Below are 23,118 nucleotides of genomic sequence, written 5' to 3'. Positions count from 1 at the left end.
TGTTTTAACCATTGAAATTGGCCATTTCATTTGGCTATAGGTGGTTGTCTGGAACTGTGTAATGGACGAAAAGTTGTTCGAACACTAGTTAAATGTGAAGTAGTATAACCTCGGTCAGTATCCTATATATAAAGTACATGTATCCTATATATAAATGATCATAAATAACAGAGTCGAAATATATCTTTGCGTGTACGCAATAGGAATCTATTATATAAATGATCATAAATAACAGAATCTAAATATATCTTTGCGTGTACGCAATGGGAATCTATTTAAAATGCACATATATTAATCATAATTACATGAATCCATATACATATGTATAAAAACACTCAGGTAGCCTATAATTAATCTGTTACCTTTTATCTTACCAATATCTGCAGTTATATATGAGTTAGTATATGGATTAATGAATCAGATATATAACAATCAGCATAAACATTAATAATTTTTATCAATTCATATATGAAATTTTTATCAGTTAAAATATGATTTTTATCATGTTAATCTTCATTCTATGCGATTATCAGAGTACATTAGTATTTTCTGTAGCATATGTATCTTAATGAGATGAAGTGAAAAACTGTATCAGTATATATCACGTGATCACTATTATTTACGAATATCATATGCATATTATGTCTAATATTTATTACTTGAATCTGTATTTGTGTACACCATGAATTTTTTTTACTTATAAGTAATTCCTATTATCTATATATATTCACATAGTGTCTGTATCACACTCCTATAAGTCAACTGCAAGTCAAGTTTGAGTAATATTCAGTGGTTGGTTTTGGTAGCTGACCGAGCTAATGTAAGTGTTTACATAATAAAAATATGGAATGTTAGTCCATATATATAAAAGACTAAAACTAAAGAGGTCAACCAGATTGCTTGCAGGAATGTGATCAGACTAGAGACGCTAAAGATGACGTATACAATAAAAGTAGGCTAAGATAACATGCCGTCACTTGTGTTCATTCAATTGTTTATAAACTTTAGTCCAAGCTTCCTGCTTGAGACAAACACCGTGACCTATAGCTCAAGCGGCCTACGTGATTAGTAACTGTATCTGATTGTGTGTTCGTATGTAACTATGTCATCTGATTGTATGTTCATATGTTCGAGCTACAGTCTGTTCCTTTATGACTTGTAACCGAGATGTAGAACAGGCAGAATAGAGTTAGCTATTGTCATTAGAAGACCTGTACCTCTTTACCTAAGCTTTATCATGTAGAGAGAATAGAATTAGCCATCATCATTAGCAGAAGCGATCAAGCTATCGACATTAGAAGACTTGTACAATCCTACTTGATCTTCACCATGTAAATTCAGAGAATATAAGTATTTTTGTACTTCGTGGTTTCTACTAGATCCTCACATCATTGCCGAATCATCATGAGTTTAACACATCGTCGTCATAACCAAAGAAGATAATACCGACTTCGTAAGTGATCTACAAACCCCAAGACACTCCCATGAATATGGAAGTGCAATACCAACCGACTTAGCGTAAGATTATCGCAAGTCTAACATTACCTCATAGGGCGCCTTATTATACAAGGCAATAGCCCTAAAACATATACTATAAAAATATGATAAACGAAAAAGATACAGATGTGGTTTACCCAGACTTTGCAAAAGCTTTTGACAAGGTAGATCATAATATATTAGCAAAGAAAATTAGAAAACATAATATAGTGGCCAAAGTAGGAAGATGGTTAAAAGAATTTTTACCCAACACAAAACAGATAGTGATTGCAAACGATGAGAAATCGGATGAAGCTAAGGTGTGCCACAAGGTACGGTGTTAGCTGCATTGCTGTTTGTTATTATGATTGCAGACATAGACAGTAATGTTAAGGACTCGGTAGTGAGAAGTTTCGCCGATGACACAAGAATTAAAGAAATTACTACTGATGAAGATAGGAACTCGCTACAAAGAGACCTAAACAAAATGTATTAATGGGCAGAGGTAAATAGGATGATATTTAACTCTGATAAATTTGAATCAATAAAGTATGGAGATAAAGAAGGAATGCTATATTCATATAGAGGACCTAATAACAAGACAATCACAAATAAGTAAGCAGTTAAAGACCTTGGTGTGATTTTGAATAGGAGTATGTTATGCAATGATCAAATAGCAATACTATTGCATGGGAACAGATAGAAGGAATTACCGAAAACATCATGGAGCTAAAAATATCAGAAAGAGCAAGCACAGGTAGATTAATAGTGCCCAAAACTATACCAGGAAAACTAAGGAAAGCACACATGACATTAATCCACTATGCACCAGCATCGATAATGCAGCGTCTATTCAATTCATTGCTAGCTCTTCTGAGGAACATATCAGCAGTGAGCGTAGATGCGTTTAAAAATAAGCTCGACAAATATCTAAGCTACATCCCAAACCATCCAAGATTGGAAGATGCATTAGAGGTGCCTCACACTGAGGGACCTGGGGCAACCCGAACAAGCTGTAAGGTCTGTAAGGTAAGGTCTCTCTCTCTCTCTTTCTACCCTCCCCGTGTTTTTTCCTCTTTCTTCTCCCTAACACCCCGTCTACTCTCTCTCACTTCCTCTCCCTCTCATTCTCTCTGTCAACCATCTTCTCAAACGCCACCCTCTATGATGTCATTGATGTTTACCCTATAGTAATCTTTTCCAAATGATGTCATATGTATACAGAAATTATGTATGATAGATTTGTAAAGTAACTAAGTGTACGGGAATAACCAGGACCGGTACGGGCAGAACCAGGTCCGTTTCAGGGAATCCTTTCTCACCCCACGCAGGGGGGCAGGTAGGACGAAACCCCATTTTTTATAAAAACACGCGCGTATTCGAATGCATTGTTGTGTCAAAATTTCAAAGCAATCGGTGAAGAACTTTCGGAGACTTAAGATTTTGAACAATTGAACATTTACATTTTTACTTATATAGATAAAGCACAATCTAATAGAAAGGCACATGAATATTGTTAGAGAAATAACATGACAAAATATTAATTTATTTACTTATAAATACTATGTGCTGAAGTCTGCAGACACATATATATCTATATAAAAGAAATGTAGATGCTCGTTTGTTCCAAATCTTTTTGTTTACCTTGTAACTTTCTTTTCAACTGTATCTCATTTGTGCATCGACTATGTCTCATAAAAGAACGAAAGCGCTCGGCTACGAATTTCTGCCTATTATTTTTCCTGCAGTATTCGCTTATACTTACATATGTATATTTATATAGTATATATTATATATATAGATATAATATTTTTATATATTTATTATATATATATATAATTTTTACAGAATCTGGATTACACTGATGCAATTTTCATTATAGATATTAATTAGTGTCACAAATGGAGACGGTATTTTCTGTATAATATCATTAATTATCCTTTAGTATTTCAAGAAATACATGTCTACTAAAAATTCCAAATCAGTAGTTTATATTTTGCTAGATGACACCAAATTTATCAACGTAACTCATTGAAAGTTATGTTCCTTGATATTCTTACCACTAAATAATAATAATAATAATAATAATAATATCCTTTATTTCAGCTCAGAGCCATACACATGGAATATACAAAATACAGACAGTAACATACACTATCTAGATACATGAGGCAACATGATAAAAAAAAAGTTGAGGTAGCATAAAAGATAGTAATCATAATACTTGCAATAACAGTAATGATATTGGTGAAAACAAAATGCCCTGAGAGTTATAACAGTCAGTGCACAGATTATATAACTTAAATTTCAACTAGAGACCTTAGGTGGTTACAGTAGTCAGGTCCAGAGGGCTAAATACGAAAATTGAACGTAGAAAAACTTTAACTTGATAGTATTCACAGTAATAATGAAAACGTAAAATATCAGCAATAAATATAATAATGATGACAGAATCTGCAGAATACATCATACAGAGATTAGGTCCTTTAGGGGACAAAGGCCTCATTTTCCCATCTTTCCCACAATTTAGATCTTCTTGCTTCACTCCTTAGGATGCTTTGTATGAGCGATTTGCTGCTGTTTCTCACTCCGTTATCAGACTGGACATTGTTCGCCTTACAATGATTTTTAAATTGTCCATTTGATTTTCTATGAACATTTGTGTGGCGGAGTGGTAGCGAGGAGTGTTTGTGAGGCGTCTCAAAATGTCATTGTGCACAACAGTGATACGTCTCATGGTCTCTCGGGTATAGTTCGTCCAGAGGGAACACCCATAGATACAGTAGCAGTACGAGCGGAAGAGCAGCAGTTTCACGTTTCGGTGACAGGAGGCAAACCTCCTTGCAATAATGTTGCCAGTTCCACTTAGTTTACGACGCCTCTGTTCAATGTCTGCCGTATCTTTTAGGTCGTCGGTGATAATGTGACCCAAATACGGAAATTCGTGCACAAATTCCAGCCGATGGTTTCCGAGGAAAAATGTGGTTCTGCAGTATGCTTAAGCGATCTCGGGAGAAGCGAAATGCACTGGGTCTTGGTTTCGTTGTATAGTATACCAAATTCCTCTGCATATTGGCGGCAAGTGTCGATGAGTCGTTGGAGACCTTGCACTGATGGGGAAATCAGAACCATATCGTCGGCGTAACAGAGGTTGTTTATAGTTGTTTCATTGACAGTGCATCCGATTGGGAGTGAGTTCAGTTTGACATTCAAGGCATCTATGTACGTATTAAACAAGTATGGAGAGAGAATGCCCCCTTGCCGAAGCCCGTTTAGGGAGCCGAAAGTGTACGACAATCCGTTATCCCATTTGACACAGAATTTCTGTGTGGAGAACAAGCAACGTAAAATGCCAATTAGATATGGGGGTGTGTGCCTCTTTTTATGCAGCTTCAGGAAGAGCCTCAGGTAGTTTACTCTGTCAAATGCTTTTCTCACATCCACAAAACAAAGGAAAACAGGAGAGGCTGATGCAGGTGTTGGTTGCGTGGTTTGCTTTAAATCCGAACTGGTTGTCAGTGGTGTGTAGAAAGGGGAGAAGTCTCACTAGAAGAACCGACTCAAGCATCTTCGATGCGATCGTTGTGATTGCAATCGAGAGGTAGTTGCCAGGGTCAGCTACATCCTTTAGCTAGTTTTTGATTAATGGTATCAAGTGGACTAAGAGTAGGGAGTCTGAAAGAAACTGGTGAATTATGCACGCACTGGATAGGGCCGCTAGCAGAATGTAAACTATCGGATGGCAGAATTTGAAAGCCTTTGCGGGAAGACCATCACAGCCAGGCGATTTATTATTAGGTAGGCTGTTTATGGCATCGCTGATGTTACCTGGCGTAATACGGTCTGCAAAATGAAATTGAATGTTGTCAGTAAGGAGGTTATCTACATCCCTTCGGGAATCTTGATCATTTATGCAATTCAGGATATTGTTGATGTGATCTCCCATCATACTTGCGATAGCCTCGTCTCCGACTGCTTCCCCTACTCTCTGTGATAGCTTTTTAGTTTTGGGATTTAAGGACTTGATATCTTTCTAAAGACGAGGATAATCACCAGATTCTAAGTTTCTAGACATTAGTATGTATACAGATCTTTAACCAAGTCATTCCTTCCAGGTATATTACGAGAATTACCTTGACGAAATCTATAGGCAGCCCTGCCCGAAGCAAGCATAGCGGAGATTATGTTCGAATAGAATTCATTCAGGTCCCTCCTGTGGTGGTCATTTCTACAATTTGTGTTAGTACAAAGTAAGGCGTCTGCCGGTTGAACTATTGACCGCAACCTGATTTTCGTGGTCGCCCTAAAGTATCTGGTTTTCTGTTGGTTTAAAAAATCCCAGTTTACCGCTGGTGGGCAGTCAGTTAGGGGGTTCACGGTAGGGAGGGCTGCGGTATTGAATGACACCTGTAATGGGATGTGATCGTAGCCCGTTGCAAGATCATAGCGAATATTGCAGGTCGTAATAGAATCATGAAATTGTGGAGATGTGATGCAATGGTCCAGCAGGGAGGTTGTAATTGCGTCTGCTCTATTATGAACATTTTATTTTTTAATCCGTGTAGAACATTTACTTTGAATGATCAACAATGAAAATATATCTAGAAGATAATTGTGTCTCCAGGGAAATCCCTTCATTGTTTTTTAAGTCCCGAACTTCCTGGGATCCAAAATTGGTCTCAAGCTGGAAACACTAATTGTGACCTCACTCAAATTGCTTCACTTCTCATCTCAACCAACTGTACAGACTGGTGAATATTGGCTGTTAGGTATCAGGCTATTGAACCTAGGCTACAATTAATATCAGTTATAATATTATGTCTATGGCTGAAGCTTATATGGGATGACATCGCTGGAGATGACAATTAATTTACCATACTGTCGTCAAATTTTATTGTGTCAGTTTGATCCATGAATAAAGAACGATAATTAGTTCTGCCTCTAGAGAAAAACAGGACTATAAATTTTATGGTGGAAAGAATGGCAAATAACGTCTACAAGTTGGTCAAGTATATTACACAAGTGCAGTGTACAAACTACAGCAGACAGAATTTTTATTTCTACACTAGCTGTACCCGGCCACGCGTTGCTGTGACCTAGTCTGGTTAAATGGAAAAGAAAGAAAAGACAAAGCTCGTTTCTTTTACTCTCTCTTTCTCTCTCCACCCATCAATGTCTCTTTCCATCTTTCTTCTCACTAATACCAACTCTCTCTCTCTCTCCTCCCAAGCAACTGCTCTTCTGTCTCTCTCTCTCTCACTCAATCACTTTTTCCATCTTTCTCCTACCTAACACCCCCTCTACTCTCTCTCTCTCTCTCTTCTCCCAAACAACTGCTCTTCTCTGTCTCTCTCTCTCTCTCTCGCTCCCAAACAACTGCTCTTCTCTGTCTCTGTCTCTCTCTCTCTCTCTCTCTTCCCCCTCCCAAACAACCGTTCTTCTCTGTCTCTCTCTCTCACTCACTTTTTCCATCTTTCTCCTACCTAACACCCCCTATACTCTCTCTCTTCCTCTCCACCCATCACTGTCTCTTTCCCTCTTTCTTCTCACTAATACCAATTCGCTCTCTCTCCTCCCAAACAACTGCTCTTCTCTGTCTCTCTCACTCACTCACTTTTTCCATCTTTCTCTTACCTGACACCCCCTCTACTCTCTCTCTCTTACTTCCTCTCCCTCTCGCTCCTTTCTCTTACTCTTTCCCCTCCCAAACAACCGTTCTTCTGTCTCTGTCTCTCTTTCTGTCACTCACTTTTCCATCTTTCTCCCACCTAACACCCCATCTACTCTCTTCCTCTCTCCAACAATCACTGTCTCTTTCCCTCTTTCTTCTCACTAATACCAACTCTCTCTCTCTCTCTCTCCTCCTCCTCCCAAACACCCACTCTTTCTCTCTCTGTCTTTTTCCTCTTTCTTCTCCCTAACACCCCGTCTACTCTCTCTCAAGCTCTCTGCCAACCCCTTCTCAAACTCCACCCTCTTTGATGTCATTGATGTTTACCCCATGGTATTCTTTTCCAAATGATAAATCATATGCATACATAAATTATGTATGATAAATTTGTAAAGTGCCTAAGTCTACAGGCACAACCAGTTCCGCTTCACAGGCAGATCCAGCTCCGTTTCAGGGAACCCCTTCTACCCTCCACCCCCTCCCGAGGCGGGAGAGGTAGAATGAAACCCCATTATAAAAACACACGTTTATTCGAATGCAATGTTGTGTCAAAATTGCAAAGCAATGGGGTGAAGAACTTTCGGAGATTTAAGATTTTGAACAAACGAACTTTTACATTTTTATTTATATAGATGTAGTACACATTATCCTTGTTACATCCTGCAAATATACCAGCAAAATTAATATTTCTATTTCTGCATACAGTACATATTGTATTTAGTAAATGGTTCATAAATCAATTGACAGTCTTGGCGGACATCCGATAAAACAAGTTTTAAAGAGTATGGGGTTTCCCATTAGATTGTGTGGGTTGCACCATTGTTTTCATAAGAATCATCGTATAGTGATGGCTCCAGGCAGTGCACGTCACAAGCTGATTTGGCAGGTGATAGATGGCATCCTCACCCTTTTTAGTAGGACCACAAAGTAATATAAGGATCATGTCTTGGAATATAAACTCTGTAAAAACTAAAATAGAAAAAAGAGATGTTGAATTATTATTGAATTCTTATGATGTTATCTGTTTAAATGAAATAAAAACGAATTTGCCACTTTCATTTCCGGGTTATGTTTCATACGTAAGTTATAACCGATCAAACAGTATTAGAGGTGGAACTTGTGTGTTTATAAGACAGTATTTGAACAAGCAAGTATTTGACGTTGATGTATCAATCGCAGATCAGATATGGTTCCGATTAAAATGTATACCAGGTGTTTTGCTTGGAGCATGTTATGTCCCTCCTGCCGATTCCGAGTATTTCAGTTATAGCCAATTAAATAAAATCCAAGAAAAGATAAAAACTAGTGAATGTAGTAATGGATGTATTGTAGTGGGTGATATGAATTCCAGGTTAGGGACTTCCATTAGAGAGCTCACAGAACGATTAGGCCTAGTTGATTATTCGTACCCCTTTATACCAGACCCGATACCCACACCCAATGACAATGCTGTAGCTATATTTGGTTTGTGTGTAGAAGAACAGTTACTTATTGTTAATAATTTAAAAACACCTTATTCTTATTACCAGAGCAGAAAGACCTTTCGAAGAGGGAGAGAATGGATTTCTGAAATTGACACATGTATCGTATCAAAGAAGCTGGTTAAGTTTATCACCGATTTTCATGTAATTGATAATGATTTATTACCATCAGATCATGCTCCTATTTCAATTGTGTTGCAACCTCCTTCCGTCTCTCTTGAGTCGATTAAGTTACGAGCATCAGAGCTGGGCATGCATGGAGCGGAGTATAGTGACATATCAACGACGTGCAATCGACTGACCAAACGGTCAATTCAGTTTCAAAAGATAGACGGTGATGTGTTTCTGACTAAGCTTAGTGGCCACAGAGTAGAGCTAGACAGAGATGAGGATATAGATTTGTCAGCCTTACGCCTTAGCAACACTCTATATGATTGTGCCTCCACTAGTGTATCTCATGAGAATCCTGAAGAAATTTTAATAAATAATGGCCAGAGTAGATGGGATAGATTGTTGGAGGAAAATGACCAGGCTCGGATCTGGGGTGCAATTGATTGGAAAGGTCAAATTATAGAGGACCCAAGTAATTCAGACTCTAAGCCGAGTGATGAGCAATTCAAAGAATATTTTGAGCAAATATTTAACCCTCCTAATGTAGACAGTCTTAATATAGACGATTTTCATTCAGATGTAACTATACCTGTATTGGACGATCCAATTACTCCAGCTGAGGTACAGACTCAGGTAAAAAGGTTAAAGCCCAATAAAGCCAGTGGACCTGACGGTCTACCCCCAGGTTTGTTCAAAATGTTACCGTTTGAGTGGATCATGCTAATTGCTACATTATTTAATAATCTGTTTTTGTCTAGTTCTTACCCATTAAGTTGGATAGCAGCAAAGATGCATACAATATTCAAACGAGGAAGTAGGGCTTCTCCGGGTAATTACAGAGGCATTAATGTAATTAATAGTATAGCTAAGATTTACGAAATGGTCTTATGTGCTCGTCTTAGTCAGTGGTTTAAGCCGTGTAGAGAGCAAGCAGGAAGTCAAGCGGGGAGGGGATGTGTAGAGCAAATAGTAACTCTGAGGCTATTGGTGGACGTAGCTAGGAGGAAGAAATTGAAGCTTTTTGTAACCTTTGTTGATTTTAGAAGAGCTTATGATTGTGTACCTAGACATAAGTTATTTTCTGTGCTAAAACGAATGGGATGTGGGATGACTATGCTTTTAGCATTGGTGGCTGTATATCGTTGCACAAATAGTGTGATTGGTACCTCTCTCCTTGCTGCTACTGTTGGTGTGCGCCAAGGCTCACCTACCTCATGTATTTTATTTGTTTTATATGTAAATGACATGATACAAATGATAAAACGTAATTGCCCTTTGGATGGTTTTCTTGCTTGGTTGCATATTATGGTCATGATGGATGACACTGTCCTCCTATCCACTACAAAGGATGGTATGGAAAACATAAAATAAGGATTTTGTATGAATTTTGTAATTCCTATGGGATGATTATTAATGACAGTAAAACTAAATTTATGGTGATTAATGGTACTAGGGAAGACAAGGAACCCATAATATGTAATTCTGATGTGATTAGTTACTGTAATCAGTACATTTATCTAGGCAGTCCTTTTACGGATGATGGTTCTCCCACAACAGCTATCAAGCAAGCAGCATGCAATCAGTAAAATGTGTCATACTCTGAAATTTATTTCATTTATAAGTAGAAACAATGATGTGCCATTTTTAGTTAAGAAGAAAATTTTTGATGCTGCTATTATGTCAACTATATTATATTCATGTGAGTCATGGCTAAATGGTGATATTAAACCCATCGAAAAGCAATATAAATGGTGTATCAAACAACTTTTGGGGGTCAGAAAAACTACTAATAATGACGTATGTATGGTAGAACTGGGACTTCCGCCGATGAGGGCATTAATCAAATCGAGGCAAAGAAGATTCTTCAAAAAGATGTGGCTTGCAAGGAATAATATGGATGATGACCCTTTATTTCACGCCATGCGAATATTGATGAACTATAATGACTCTGTTTCGAGGTATATACGAAACCTTATCTCTGATAATACTGATGATATTGAGGAAGGAAAATGTGAACTGCAATTAAAGGTCAGAAACTCCAATTCCAATAGGATTGTGTTCTATAAAACTGTTAACCCAGATTTAGTCGTTCATGACATTTATACAAACCAATTAAGACTTAATGAAATAGAACGTGTATCATGGACAAGAATGCGGTTGAGTGCTCATTCATTGGCAGTTGAGACAGGTCGGTGGAACAGAAGAGGTAGGGGCCGTCTGCCGATGGATGAGAGGTTGTGTTCGTGCGGTGAGGTCCAGACAGAGACTCATGTCATAGAAAATTGTCCACTTTCGTTACAGATCAGGCAGACGTATAACGTTACCACAGATTTAGACTTGCTAGTAACCAGAACCGATTATGATGTAGTATGTAAAATTGTACATAAGCTTCTTTCCTTGTATTGAATGTAACACGTTATTATAATGTGTAAAATGTAATTACAGGAACTTGTTGAAGGCGTATGGTTAAATTGGTTTTGTTTTAGTACAATATATGTGTAATAGAAATTCATTTAGTTTGTATAAGAGATTGTACAAAATCTACTGTACTTAATTTTGTAATTTGGACCAAATACTCTTTTGTAAAATTCATATTATTTTGTATTGTGGTCAATAAAAATATCTATCTATCTATCTATCTATCTATCTATCTAATCTCTCCTCTCTATATCTATGGGTACTTGCCACAGGTGATGAGCGCAGAGGACGGGGTCGTGACCAGTAGCGACCACGTAGCCTTCAACGGTTATGTCCATGTGGTCGACAGAGTACTCCACCCGCCCGTGTCCTCCATCGCCAGGGTTCTGTCTAGAGACCCGAATCTGCGGCGATTCACGTCTCTCGTGACGCAGTCCGGCATTGCTCTATGGCGGGAGCTGAGCCTGGAGAAGGGACCCTTCACGCTCTTCGCCGTCCCGGATGACGACATGGACCGCTGGGCATCAGATCTCTTCACTTACTACAGGATAATCAATGACGAGAAGCTTCTCAACAGGGTATGTGGTTTAGAGAGGCGTAGGTCTGGGTACTGGAGTTTTATCTGTAGGCTATGCAAGAATAGGGCTGTGGTCTCTCTCTCTCCTAGAGGCTGTCAGGGCGAAGTGCACAAACCTCTTTGGAAGGTTTGCAAGGGTTTTCCTGAGTTAGTTCTTCATCAAATAACTTCATGTGTCATTTTATAAGTTGGCATGGTAATTATTGACTGGGGTACATCGTTAGCCTTATAACTATTTTAAGTAGTCTGTTAAAACCATATTGCCATTTTCTTATGAATGAGCTTATATTTCGTATCAGTTTAATGGAGATATTGAAGCTTTCACTATCCAAAGACCTGTTAGCATTTGCAGTTCATAAGATTTTATCTCTTTATGTGTATCGTCTCTTATAAGCTAATGTCACCTATTGTACTTTTATGTTCCTCGTGTAAAATGTTACGGCGAAATTTATTACTTTCCACAACTCGTTCGGGTTCAAATTAGCGCGAAAGTTTTTACTGACAAAGAAAACAAAAGCGAGAAAAAAAAAATCCTAATTCAAACCTGTTGCACGGAGGTGCATACAGCAGTTCTCTTTACAAAATATTTCTTCGATGTCTAGGAACGATTTTTAGCTTGGGTATTTGATTCTGATATGGGGAGATTTTTTCAAAATGGCCGCCAAGATGGCCGCCGGACCGAAATCGGTTGTGTCCGAAAATTTTTCTATATCTCGTACTTGAAGGCTTCCTTAAAAAAAATTACACGAGTTCAAAATTGTTCAAAAAGCATTTTTACACTATTATGGCATTTAGATGCATTTATTCATAATCATTTTTGCAATATGGTATAGTGTATGCCAAATAATTTTTTTTTTTTTTTCTGTTTTGCAGTATAAATTTGTCTGTAACTCGAAAATGAGTGTTTCTAGGAAAACATTACAAGAGTTCAAAATTGTTTAGAATACACATCTAAACTTGATGAAGACAATCTTGTATGAGAAAAACTCTTAATTGCAACCAATCTTAGGTTAAATAGCAAAAAATACGAGTTATCTCAATTTAACGTAATGCATTTTGATAAGAACAAAGATAGAAATTAACAAAGAAATAATAGACTTGCTAGTGTTATTATAAACAATTTGATATGACATACAAGTAAAAAACCTAAAAAACCAGAAAAAGATAAACAGCTTATGCAAAGTATATGAAAAGTATTCATTGCAAGATTATACATTGCATGTAATGATGTGTGCTGTACAAGTAATATATAATATAATATATATAATATAATATACTATATATAATATATATATATAATATCATAGTATATATATATATATATATATATATATATATATATATATATATATATATATATATAATATATACATATATATATATATATATATATATATATATATATATATATGATATATATATTAATATATAGACATAATATAGATTATACATATATGTATGTAGTATGTATGTCTATATATATTCATGCAGAAATCGTGTAGAAAATTTACTAATAGCATAATCGGACACAGATGCTTTTGTGTGTGCTGGTCATTATTATCACAGTTTTCAAAGGAAAAGGCTTAAAAAGACTTTGAACCCTTTCTGGAAAAGGACAAACAACGAGATACATTCCACTGCATGACATACGTGAAATAGTAGAAAAGCAAATTACTGAAATCTTACCTGCCATTCATTCACTTAGCGGCTGTGACACTACGAGTCAAGTCATAGGAATCATGCAACTCTTGCGAGAGGTCTCAAGACTGTGCTTACCTTTTATTTTTGTGAAATTTCAAGTAAATGCAGAAATGATAGTGACGTATAAAGAACTCAGTGTGGTAGGATGGAATATTTTCCATCTCATATTTGTCTAATTAGGTTACATATACATGCATACATACATACATACATATATATATATATATATATATATATATATATATATATATATATATATATATATATAGTGACGAAGTGCCAAGTATCTGGTTACTACACTTACCAATCATAAGATAATTACCTCACAACAGCCAGACACCTGAACCTTCATCACAGATAAAATACGACTGAATACTCTACATAGAGGCAACAGTGCTCCCTTAAACAACTTATCAATATTGCAGGAAATCAGACTGAATTCATTAAAACAGGTGTGAGGTAATCTTATATGTAATTAAATTAATTAAAGGGCATCACTCCATCGACAACTTTGAAAGTCTAAGTATTAGTAGTACAAAAATTACCACTCATCGAACATCGGGTTGTAAATACCATCGTTTTAGAATAGATGGGGGGGGGGGTTCCCCCCATGGGGGAGGGAGGGACCGATGGAGGGAGGCGATGATCCTTACCATCGCTAGACAAGAAGTATATTTTTACCATTTGGTAGAAACATTGCATAGTCTAGTGATGTTAGGAACTTCTAAGGATAATAAACCAAACACGAGAGAAATATATATATTATATAATATATAATATATATATATATATATATATATATATATATATAGATATATATATAATATATAAATAAATATATATATATATACACCTGAGACGATTCGCGTGGGTCATAAATTCTCTCTTCATAAAAGACCCCCTGTGGTGCTAACGGAGACTTTTTACCCCTTTCCATTTACCAGGTGTATGTATTGAAGGTTAGCGTTTACCATTGTACACCATTACACCTGGTAATTGGAAAGGGTAAAAAGTCTTCGTTAGCACCATGGTGGGTCTCTTATAAAGTGATACTTCGAGAATTTATGATCCACGCGAGCCGTCTCAAGTGTAAGGATGCTTGCGTAAAAGCTTGGGAAAAAGGGCGGGGCACGAATACTTCAAGAGGCTGGCTGCTACATACAAAGACATTGAGTGGGTGACAATAAGATGACAATGGGATGAGCATTAATGGTTAGCGTTTACCATTGTACATACATACACCTGGTAAATGGAACAGGTAGAACGTCTCCGTCAGCACCACGGGGAGTCTGTTATAAAGTGACACTTCGAGAATTGATGACCCATGCGAATCGACTCGGTTGTAAGGATGCTACCGTAAAAGCTTGGCAAAAGAGAGAGACACGATGCTGGAGAAATATCTCAATAGGCTCATTGCTACGTACAAAGACATCGAGCGGATGACAATAAGAAGACGGCAATGGAAAGCTGCTGGAAGGGTTTCGGGAGTTAACAGTGTCATCTGTGCACGCATACGACACCTACCACATGCATATATATATTATATATATATATATATATATATATATATATATAAGCATATATATATATAAGCATATATATCAGATATATATATATTGCATATATATATATATATATATATATATATGCATAATATATATATATATATATTATATATATATATATATATATATATGCTATATATATATATATATATATATATATATATATATGCAATATATATATATATATATATATGCATATATATATATATATATATATATATATATAGTATATACTATATATATATATATATATATATATATATAAGCATAAAGTGGTATATATATATATATATATATATATATATATATATATATATATATATATATATATATATATTATAAGCATAAAGTGGTATAGAAGTAGAATGGTGGTTTTGGTGAAACTATTTCATTTTTTACACATTGCAAATTTTTATGTTCTATGTTTATTTCTTTTTGAGGTGATTTTTTTGTGCATTTATCCATCTTTCTTATTGAAGTGTGTTTTGTTTATATTCTGTGTTATTATTGCTTTTTTTAGTGTTTTTTTGCAATTTTCCTATTTTCCATATTTTTCTGTTTCATTCTACATTTACAGTTTGATTAACTAATTGTTTTCATTAATCAATCATTGCATATTTAATTAAGTTTACCACTTGTGAATTACTTTGCATTTACTTATAATTCTTTTCAAGTTTTATTGCTGTTTTGCACTTGTGAATTGATTTCCAAATTTTTGGTAATACCTAACACTTTTGAATTTCAATTGCATTAATTAGTTTTCTTGTATATATATATATATATATATATATATATATATATATATATATATATATATACACTTACACAATTGTTTTGTGCATTAATACAATTACTACAGCAGAGTCTAGCTGCCTTTACAACTAAGCCCGCCAACTGATTACGTCACGACCATTCCTTGAAGCTGATTGGTTGGAAATAGTTTCGCAAAGTTTGTTAATCTGTGGTTCTTTTCATCTTCATTTATTTTGCAGTGGTTGTTTTGCCGAACTAAAATATGTTGTGCTGATTATGATATAATCCAAGAGGAGGTGAAAGACAATTCTTTTACAGCTCTGAAGTTCATAACCACCCGACAGCCAGGAACTTGGGAACGTGAGGTCTTCTAAGTACAAAGACAGTCTTTTACAAGAATGCAAATAAGACCATTTGCATTTAAGTACTAAAAAAAATAGACTACTAAAATATTTGACATGTGTTATACGTTCCAATACTTACATTAGTTATGCGGTTCTCTTTTAATTTTCCCTTTTAATTTTACAAAAAAATAATTTTCACCTTCCGATCACTTCCGTCTTCGCCATGAAGACCTGCTTTGCGGCACAATAATACCATTTTAGCCGAGAACAGCTTCTTCGTCGAAGATGCCAGTTTGAAAATACGGCCCTCGGTGTCACAGCCGCTAAGTGAATGAATGGCTGGTAGGATTTCAATAGTTTGCTTTTCGGCTATTTCACATATATCATGCAGTGGAATGTATCTTGTTGTTTGTCCTTTTCCAGAGAGGGTCCAAAGTCTTTTTTAAGCCATTTCCTTTGAAAACTCTTTGATAATAGTGACCAGCACACACAAAGACATATGTATCCGATGATGCTATTAGGAGATTTTCTACAGGGGTAGCCATAACTGCAGGATTAACATGAATGAACAGTCTTCTATCTGCTTCCTCAAGGGCAGAACTTACTGAGGCACTTTAGTTACTTGGCCATCCTGTTATTTGATTGTTTTTCCCTCAACCACATCACTCAAATACAAAGTTATAGTATGCAATCTGTCTTTATGCTAAATAGTGTAGACTTTGAAGAATTTCTGAAGCCGATTTTTATTACCGATTGATGCCCAAAGGTACCCATGTCTTCAGGCTCGAAATAGTCATATCGGCAGGATCTGTTTTCATACGTCTGAGTCTTTTATTTTTTCAGCTGTAATTAATACTGTTCTCATAATACATGTCAAATACTACGTCAATTCTGTCTGCATTCTCTGACAATGACAGTTCTATTAACAGTAATTTCTGCAAATTCATCAAAGGTTTTCAAAGATTTTGTAGCAGCTGCAGCAATCGTACGTTGGGCACGGAGCATAAAATCAAAGACTAAGCAAGTGTGAATGGAGGACTCTGGATGGGTTGATCTTGCATATTCATCCTTTTGCTGTGATAGCACATCAATAAACCTTGATCCATCCATGCCTACGCTGCTTAAATTCCTCTTTCCGTGTTGAACTATAAAACGCCCTCTCACAAAAGAATGAACGACACTGGAATGTTTTTCTTCAAGTTTCAAGCAATCTCCATAGTAAACAGAGCCCCATCTTGCAAAATTTACCTTTCCATAATAAAAGAATAATGGCAGTGCTCTCTGAAAAGCAGGTGTATGGAACCTCCAGATTCCTTCCCTGTCGGTTCGGTTCTTATGATATCTCTCGGCGTTGGCACGAGTTCATATAAAAAAACTGCTCCAATAACAAAAGACTTTTGACTTCTCTGCTCCTTTCCTCAGAAACATCATTAAGTCTATATGTAAAATATTGCAAAAGATGGTGCACCTTTTCTTGCACTGTAATACTTCTTTTCTACACAGAAATCTTCAAGGTCCTTAAGCTGTGTAAAAAGTAACTGATATTTTTCATATTCTGTGTTGGTAAAAACTTAAAAATTGTTTTCGTTGCATAACTTCTGCAATCATAGCCATACCTCGAACTTCTCTTGAATATTGATTGCCTTTTAGTAATTTCTCGACCACCTTTGGACAGAATACTTCGGATTCTATTAGTGCTTCTGCAATGACACTGTTCTCCTATGATTATTTTTGTGGCGTGAAAGGAGCCTAAACCAAGAAAAATAATTTCAAATTGAGAGGATTCAAAAAGTAAATGGGTTTAGAAATGACAAAGCTTAATGTAATAATGTATTTTGAACAATTTTGAACTCGTGTAATTTTTTCTAGAAGCACTCGTTTGTGAGATACAGACGAATTTTCCTTCAAAAACACAGGAAAAATTATTTTTGGCATAATTTTTACTAACATCACACCAAATAGTATCGTTAAAGAATTTAGAAATGCAACAATATGGTGTAAAACTGTATTCTAAACACTGTATTTTTTTCAGGAAGCCCTCAATTACGTGATAGACAAATTTTCGGACACAACCGATTTCTGTCCGCCGGCCGTCTTGGCGACTATCTTGGAAAAAATCTCCCCATATCAGAATCGCGTACCAGAGCCAAAAATCATTCCTAGACATCAAAGAAACATTTGCGAAGAGAACTGCTGTATGCACCTCCGTGCAACAGTCACCACCTGTGCAGCTTCTAGACCAGGGCAGTCCAACCCCATGCCCGTGGGCCAAAAGTGGCCCGTTTGATTTTGAAAGTGGCCCGCGAGAGAAAAATAGTCATAGAGATGTGTGTAAATTGTCAGCTGTATGCTTCAAGAAGAATTAATTGAAATGAAAACTAATTATGCCCACCAAGATGTGAAATTCGCCTTTAGACACAAAATATCCTGCTCACATGATTACCCACACGTTTCTGATTATATGTCAAAACTATTGTCAATGTTTGGTTCAACTTGGCTCTGTGAGAGCACATTTTCATTCATGAAGTTATTAAAGTCAACATTATGATCTCAATTAGTGACGTAAATCTTGAGTCCGAATTAAGAAGTGCTCTCACTTATTTCCACCCTGAATTTTTTTAAAATAATAAAATCAAGCTATTATCAGCATTTCCACTAAATTTTCGTTTGCTTGAATTCTTGAATTAAATAGACTCTTGTTTGCCCTCTTTAAAATATATTTCTTTGAATTCCTCTGAAATAAGTCCTTGTCATTTTCGTATTGATAATTTCTAAGTATATATATATATATAAATATATATATATATATATATGGTATATGTATATATCTATGTATATGTAATAATATATGTATATATATATATATATATATATATATATATATATATATATATATATATATATATACACACACACACACACACACAGGTGGCCCGCATGCCTTTTTGTTTTTTCATGAGTGGCCCTCAGACTAAACAACTTGGACGGCCCTGTTCTAGACTATTATGATTCATTTCCTAGTCGGGTTGTTATTACGTCTTAATTTATTCAATTAGTTGGATAACTAAGTTATCCAAGATAACAGCACTTTTAACCAAGCTAAAAATTGTCAAAATAGACATTGCAGTGCATGCTACGCTTTCAGTGTTTGATTTTGTGAGATAACTTTACGTTCTGTCTATGTGGAGAGAAGAGTGTTGCCATTTTATCACAGATTCGTTGCCCAGACGTTGCGGGTTGATGACAAGATCGTCAAGGGCTAAGCACCAGCTACACAGTATGGGGCTGAACAGACAATACCGACAATTTTCACAATATTATTACAAAAATAAACTATTAAAAAAAAAAACAATCCCCACATATTACAATGATTTACAAGTTCAAAGAGATATATATATATAAGACTAAATAGTTATTATAACTAGGATTCAGCCGCCATGCGGTTGGGTGACAAAAATGTAAGTCCCTGAAGGGAAAAATCTTCACAAAAACAGAAAATACTATGATTAATTCCTTCGCAAAAGACCCCAATATAATAACTGACACATCTAAAGTGATAATGACCTACGCAATTCAAATACGAGACGGATGCACCACGATAAATCTAATTCAAGCACATATCTTACAACTATTAACCAGCTCGATCAGAGGAGAGAGTTGCAATCACCATACCTCACTAAGTCACGCCCTGGGGAAGAATGTCTCTCTGAGGCGATATTGGCCCTTGGTGGCGCCAAAACTCGGATTCGTTTATTGCGCAAGTACGTTATTACTATGAATTGAAAATGATAAGAATATATTGCAATCAAGGGTCGATTGAAGTTTCATTAATTAAATTAAATTTCAAGGCATTCTCCAGGATTCGCTGTAATTTCGGCGTTTTCACATTGGGCAATTCTTTTGTTTCTTATACTGAATTCATCGGATAAATGTTGATTCATTATTTACAGAAAGGTAATTTTTTGTTAGTTTAATTCATCCTTTCTCCTCTGATCAATTTGGTTCACCGCAAACTCTTAGTTGCATTCGCTATTTTCGTTACTCACGTAGCCACATTACCAACCCATTGACGTTCTTCTTCCTAAATAACCTGACGTTGTGGAAGGTTTGTCGCTAAAAAGGGGATCCTACCTTTTTCGCGACAAAGAGGGTCAACATATTTGCACAAATGAATCATTTTCAACTATAAAATAGTTTTCAATAATGGCAGTGGCCTACCATACTGTGACAAATATCTGAAGTGGATTATAGTCTAGGGGTGTGGGAGAGCAGTTGGGTGGGCCGGGGTGCCCTTTCCACCATGAAGGAAATGGCAGACCTTTCTCCTGTCTGTTTAATGTAGGAAGTTTACGAGAGTAAAGAAAGGCGTAAGCCAGCAGAGAACTCTTAGCTTTGTTGACACTTACCCTGGTTTCTATGCTTTGCAGAGTCTGAGCGCCCATATCCTCGACGACTTCGTGATGCCGCGGGCATTGGAGGAAGGCTCCCACTCCGTCTTGCGCCCAAGGCTAAAGCGACCGAGTCATCATCGCTACCCGCTGCGCCTGACGGTCTCTGAAGGGCGTCTGTCTCTCCGACATGCCTCCATCAGCAAGAACTTCGTCTTGTGCACCAACGGCATCATCCTCTTCATCGACACCTTGCTCCTTCCCTGACCGCCTTTTGTTTTGTACCGAATTTTCGTGCGAGCGTGTCTTGCGCCGCCTTTTAAGACACTAATAGCCTGTATAAAATATTTTTCCCTAAGTTGCGATGATTGTATTTTGATAGAAAGTCTGACGGAAGATGATGAGACGCCGGAAAACACGCTCGTTTAGGAACGAGATCTCAGTCAAGATCCTTTTTAGTCAAAAGGTGTGTTTTAAAAGGATTGGAACTGATTATATCGATTCTTTTCGGTTTTTTCTATCGTCTATTGCTCAAGAATTGTAGGTACAATATCGGACGGGAACAGAATTTCATTTCTACACAAACAAACAAGTGTTGTTAGCTATCAAGCCTAAAATTTACTCAGATGCTTAGATTTCATCTATCCTGTCTCGACGAATTTCTAAGAATTTACACTGAGGAAGTGAAAGAATACTGACAGTGTATCTACCTACTGTCAATAGTCTTCCACTTTCGCCGTGTAAATTTTTATAAAGTCATGGAGAGGATATTGAATCCTGTAATTCAAAGTAACCGATGTTTCCTAAGCTTAAAATTTTGGAGATATATATATATATATATAATATATATATATATATATATATATATATATATATATATATATATGCTTAAAAAATCACAGTAGATGAACGTGACTTCATAAATAAGCGAATTCCACAGGAAAATGGTAGTCAGAAATCGAAGCGCTTTCGTCTTTACTAAGACATTGTCAAGGAGCGAATGAAATACAATTGTAGAGAAAGGTCTCAGGTACACAACAAGATCAAGAATACCAGATGGTTAATTGTCAAAAGGGTAACAATTAAAAGAGATAATCCAGGATTATCGGATATCACACAGTCACAAACCTAAACAGATTGACCCTAACTGAAATTACAAAGTTTCTTTACAGTCCAAAACATGTAAAAACTGAATATATTAATTTTGTTGCTTATATTTATCTACAACTTTTTTCATTTTGAAAGCATCAAGTTTAAATAAAGCAAGGGTATTTAAGTTTCATTGCAATATCATAAATAGTTTTAATTTCAGCGTCAATAAACTGCGGGCTACAGACACGTAAAGCCCTTTGAAACATCCCAGAAAAAACAGAGAATTTAACATTTTGATGGTGATTGGAGTAGTAATGAACAAAAGAGGCAATGTTAGTTGATTTTCGAAAGACTGAAAAGGTGAAATTTCTATCATTTCTATGGACAGTTACATCAAGAAAATTCAAATTACAATTTCTTTCTTCCTCTACAGTAAATTTTATAGAAGGGACTAAATTATTGAGATTATTAAGGAATTCCTGGAGATTTTCGTGAAATATCTTCTGTATTTGGCCAGTTCACGAAAATCTCCAGGAATTCCTTAATAATCTCAATAATTTAGTCCCTTCTATAAAATTTACTGTAGAGGAAGAAAGAAATTGTAATTTGAATTTTCTTGATGTAACTGTCCATAGAAATGATAGAAATTTCACCTTTTCAGTCTTTCGAAAATCAACTAACATTGCCTCTTTTGTTCATTACTACTCCAATCACCATCAAAATGTTAAATTCTCTGTTTTTCCAAGGATGTTTCTAAGGGCTTTAAGTGTCTGTAGCCCGCAGCTTATTGACGCTGAAATTAAAACTATTTATGATATTGCAATGAAACTTAAATACCCTTGCTTTATTTAAACTTGATGCTTTCATAATGAAAAAAGTTGTAGATAAATATAAGCAACAAAATTAATATATTCAGATTTTACATGTTTTGGACTGTAAAGAAACTTTGTAATTTCAGTTAGGGTCAATCTGTTTAGGTTTGTGACTGTGTGATATCCGATAATCCTGGATTATCTCTTTTAATTGTTACCCTTTTGACAATTAACCATCTGGTATTCTTGATCTTGTTGTGTACCTGAGACCTTTCTCTACAATTGTATTTCATTCGCTCCTTGACAATGTCTTAGTAAAGACGAAAGCGCTTCGATTTCTGACTATCATTTTCTGTGGAATTCGATATATATATATATATATATATATATATATATATATATCTATATATATATATATATATATATATATATATATATATATATATATATATATATATACACATATAAATATATATATATATATATATATATATACATATATAAATATATATATATATATATATATATATATATATATATATATATATATATATATATGTAGCATATGTGTGTGTGTGTGTTCCAGCATAACTCTGAAATGCATTGAGCAATTTCAACCAAACTTGGTAGTAATATACATATGACTTACTATCTTGAAGAGAACACTGAGGGGGTAAGACATCGCTAGCACCAGAGGGCAACAAAGGGCATGGTGGTGGGAAGGGCTTT

The 23,118-nt window shown here is 35.7% G+C and overlaps 1 protein-coding gene across 3 annotated transcripts in view; it reads left to right on the top strand.

The window, feature by feature from the left end:
* The window catches only part of LOC135200251 (transforming growth factor-beta-induced protein ig-h3-like), a 96,087-nt gene extending 74,766 nt beyond the window's left edge, over positions 1–21,321 (top strand). For all 3 annotated transcript variants that reach the window (XM_064228720.1, XM_064228719.1, XM_064228721.1), the window contains 2 exons: positions 11,430–11,735; positions 20,525–21,321. In XM_064228720.1, coding sequence (XP_064084790.1) covers positions 11,430–11,735; positions 20,525–20,752 — 534 coding nt within the window. In that variant the 3' untranslated portion in view covers positions 20,753–21,321. The remainder of the gene's footprint in view (positions 1–11,429; positions 11,736–20,524) is intronic.
* The last annotated feature ends 1,797 nt before the right edge of the window (positions 21,322–23,118 follow it).

Source organism: Macrobrachium nipponense, chromosome 26, assembly GCF_015104395.2.
Source record: "Macrobrachium nipponense isolate FS-2020 chromosome 26, ASM1510439v2, whole genome shotgun sequence".
Lineage (NCBI taxonomy): Eukaryota > Metazoa > Arthropoda > Malacostraca > Decapoda > Palaemonidae > Macrobrachium > Macrobrachium nipponense.
Note: the sequence above shows the minus strand (reverse complement) of the source record. Positions and strands in the feature narration are given on the sequence as shown.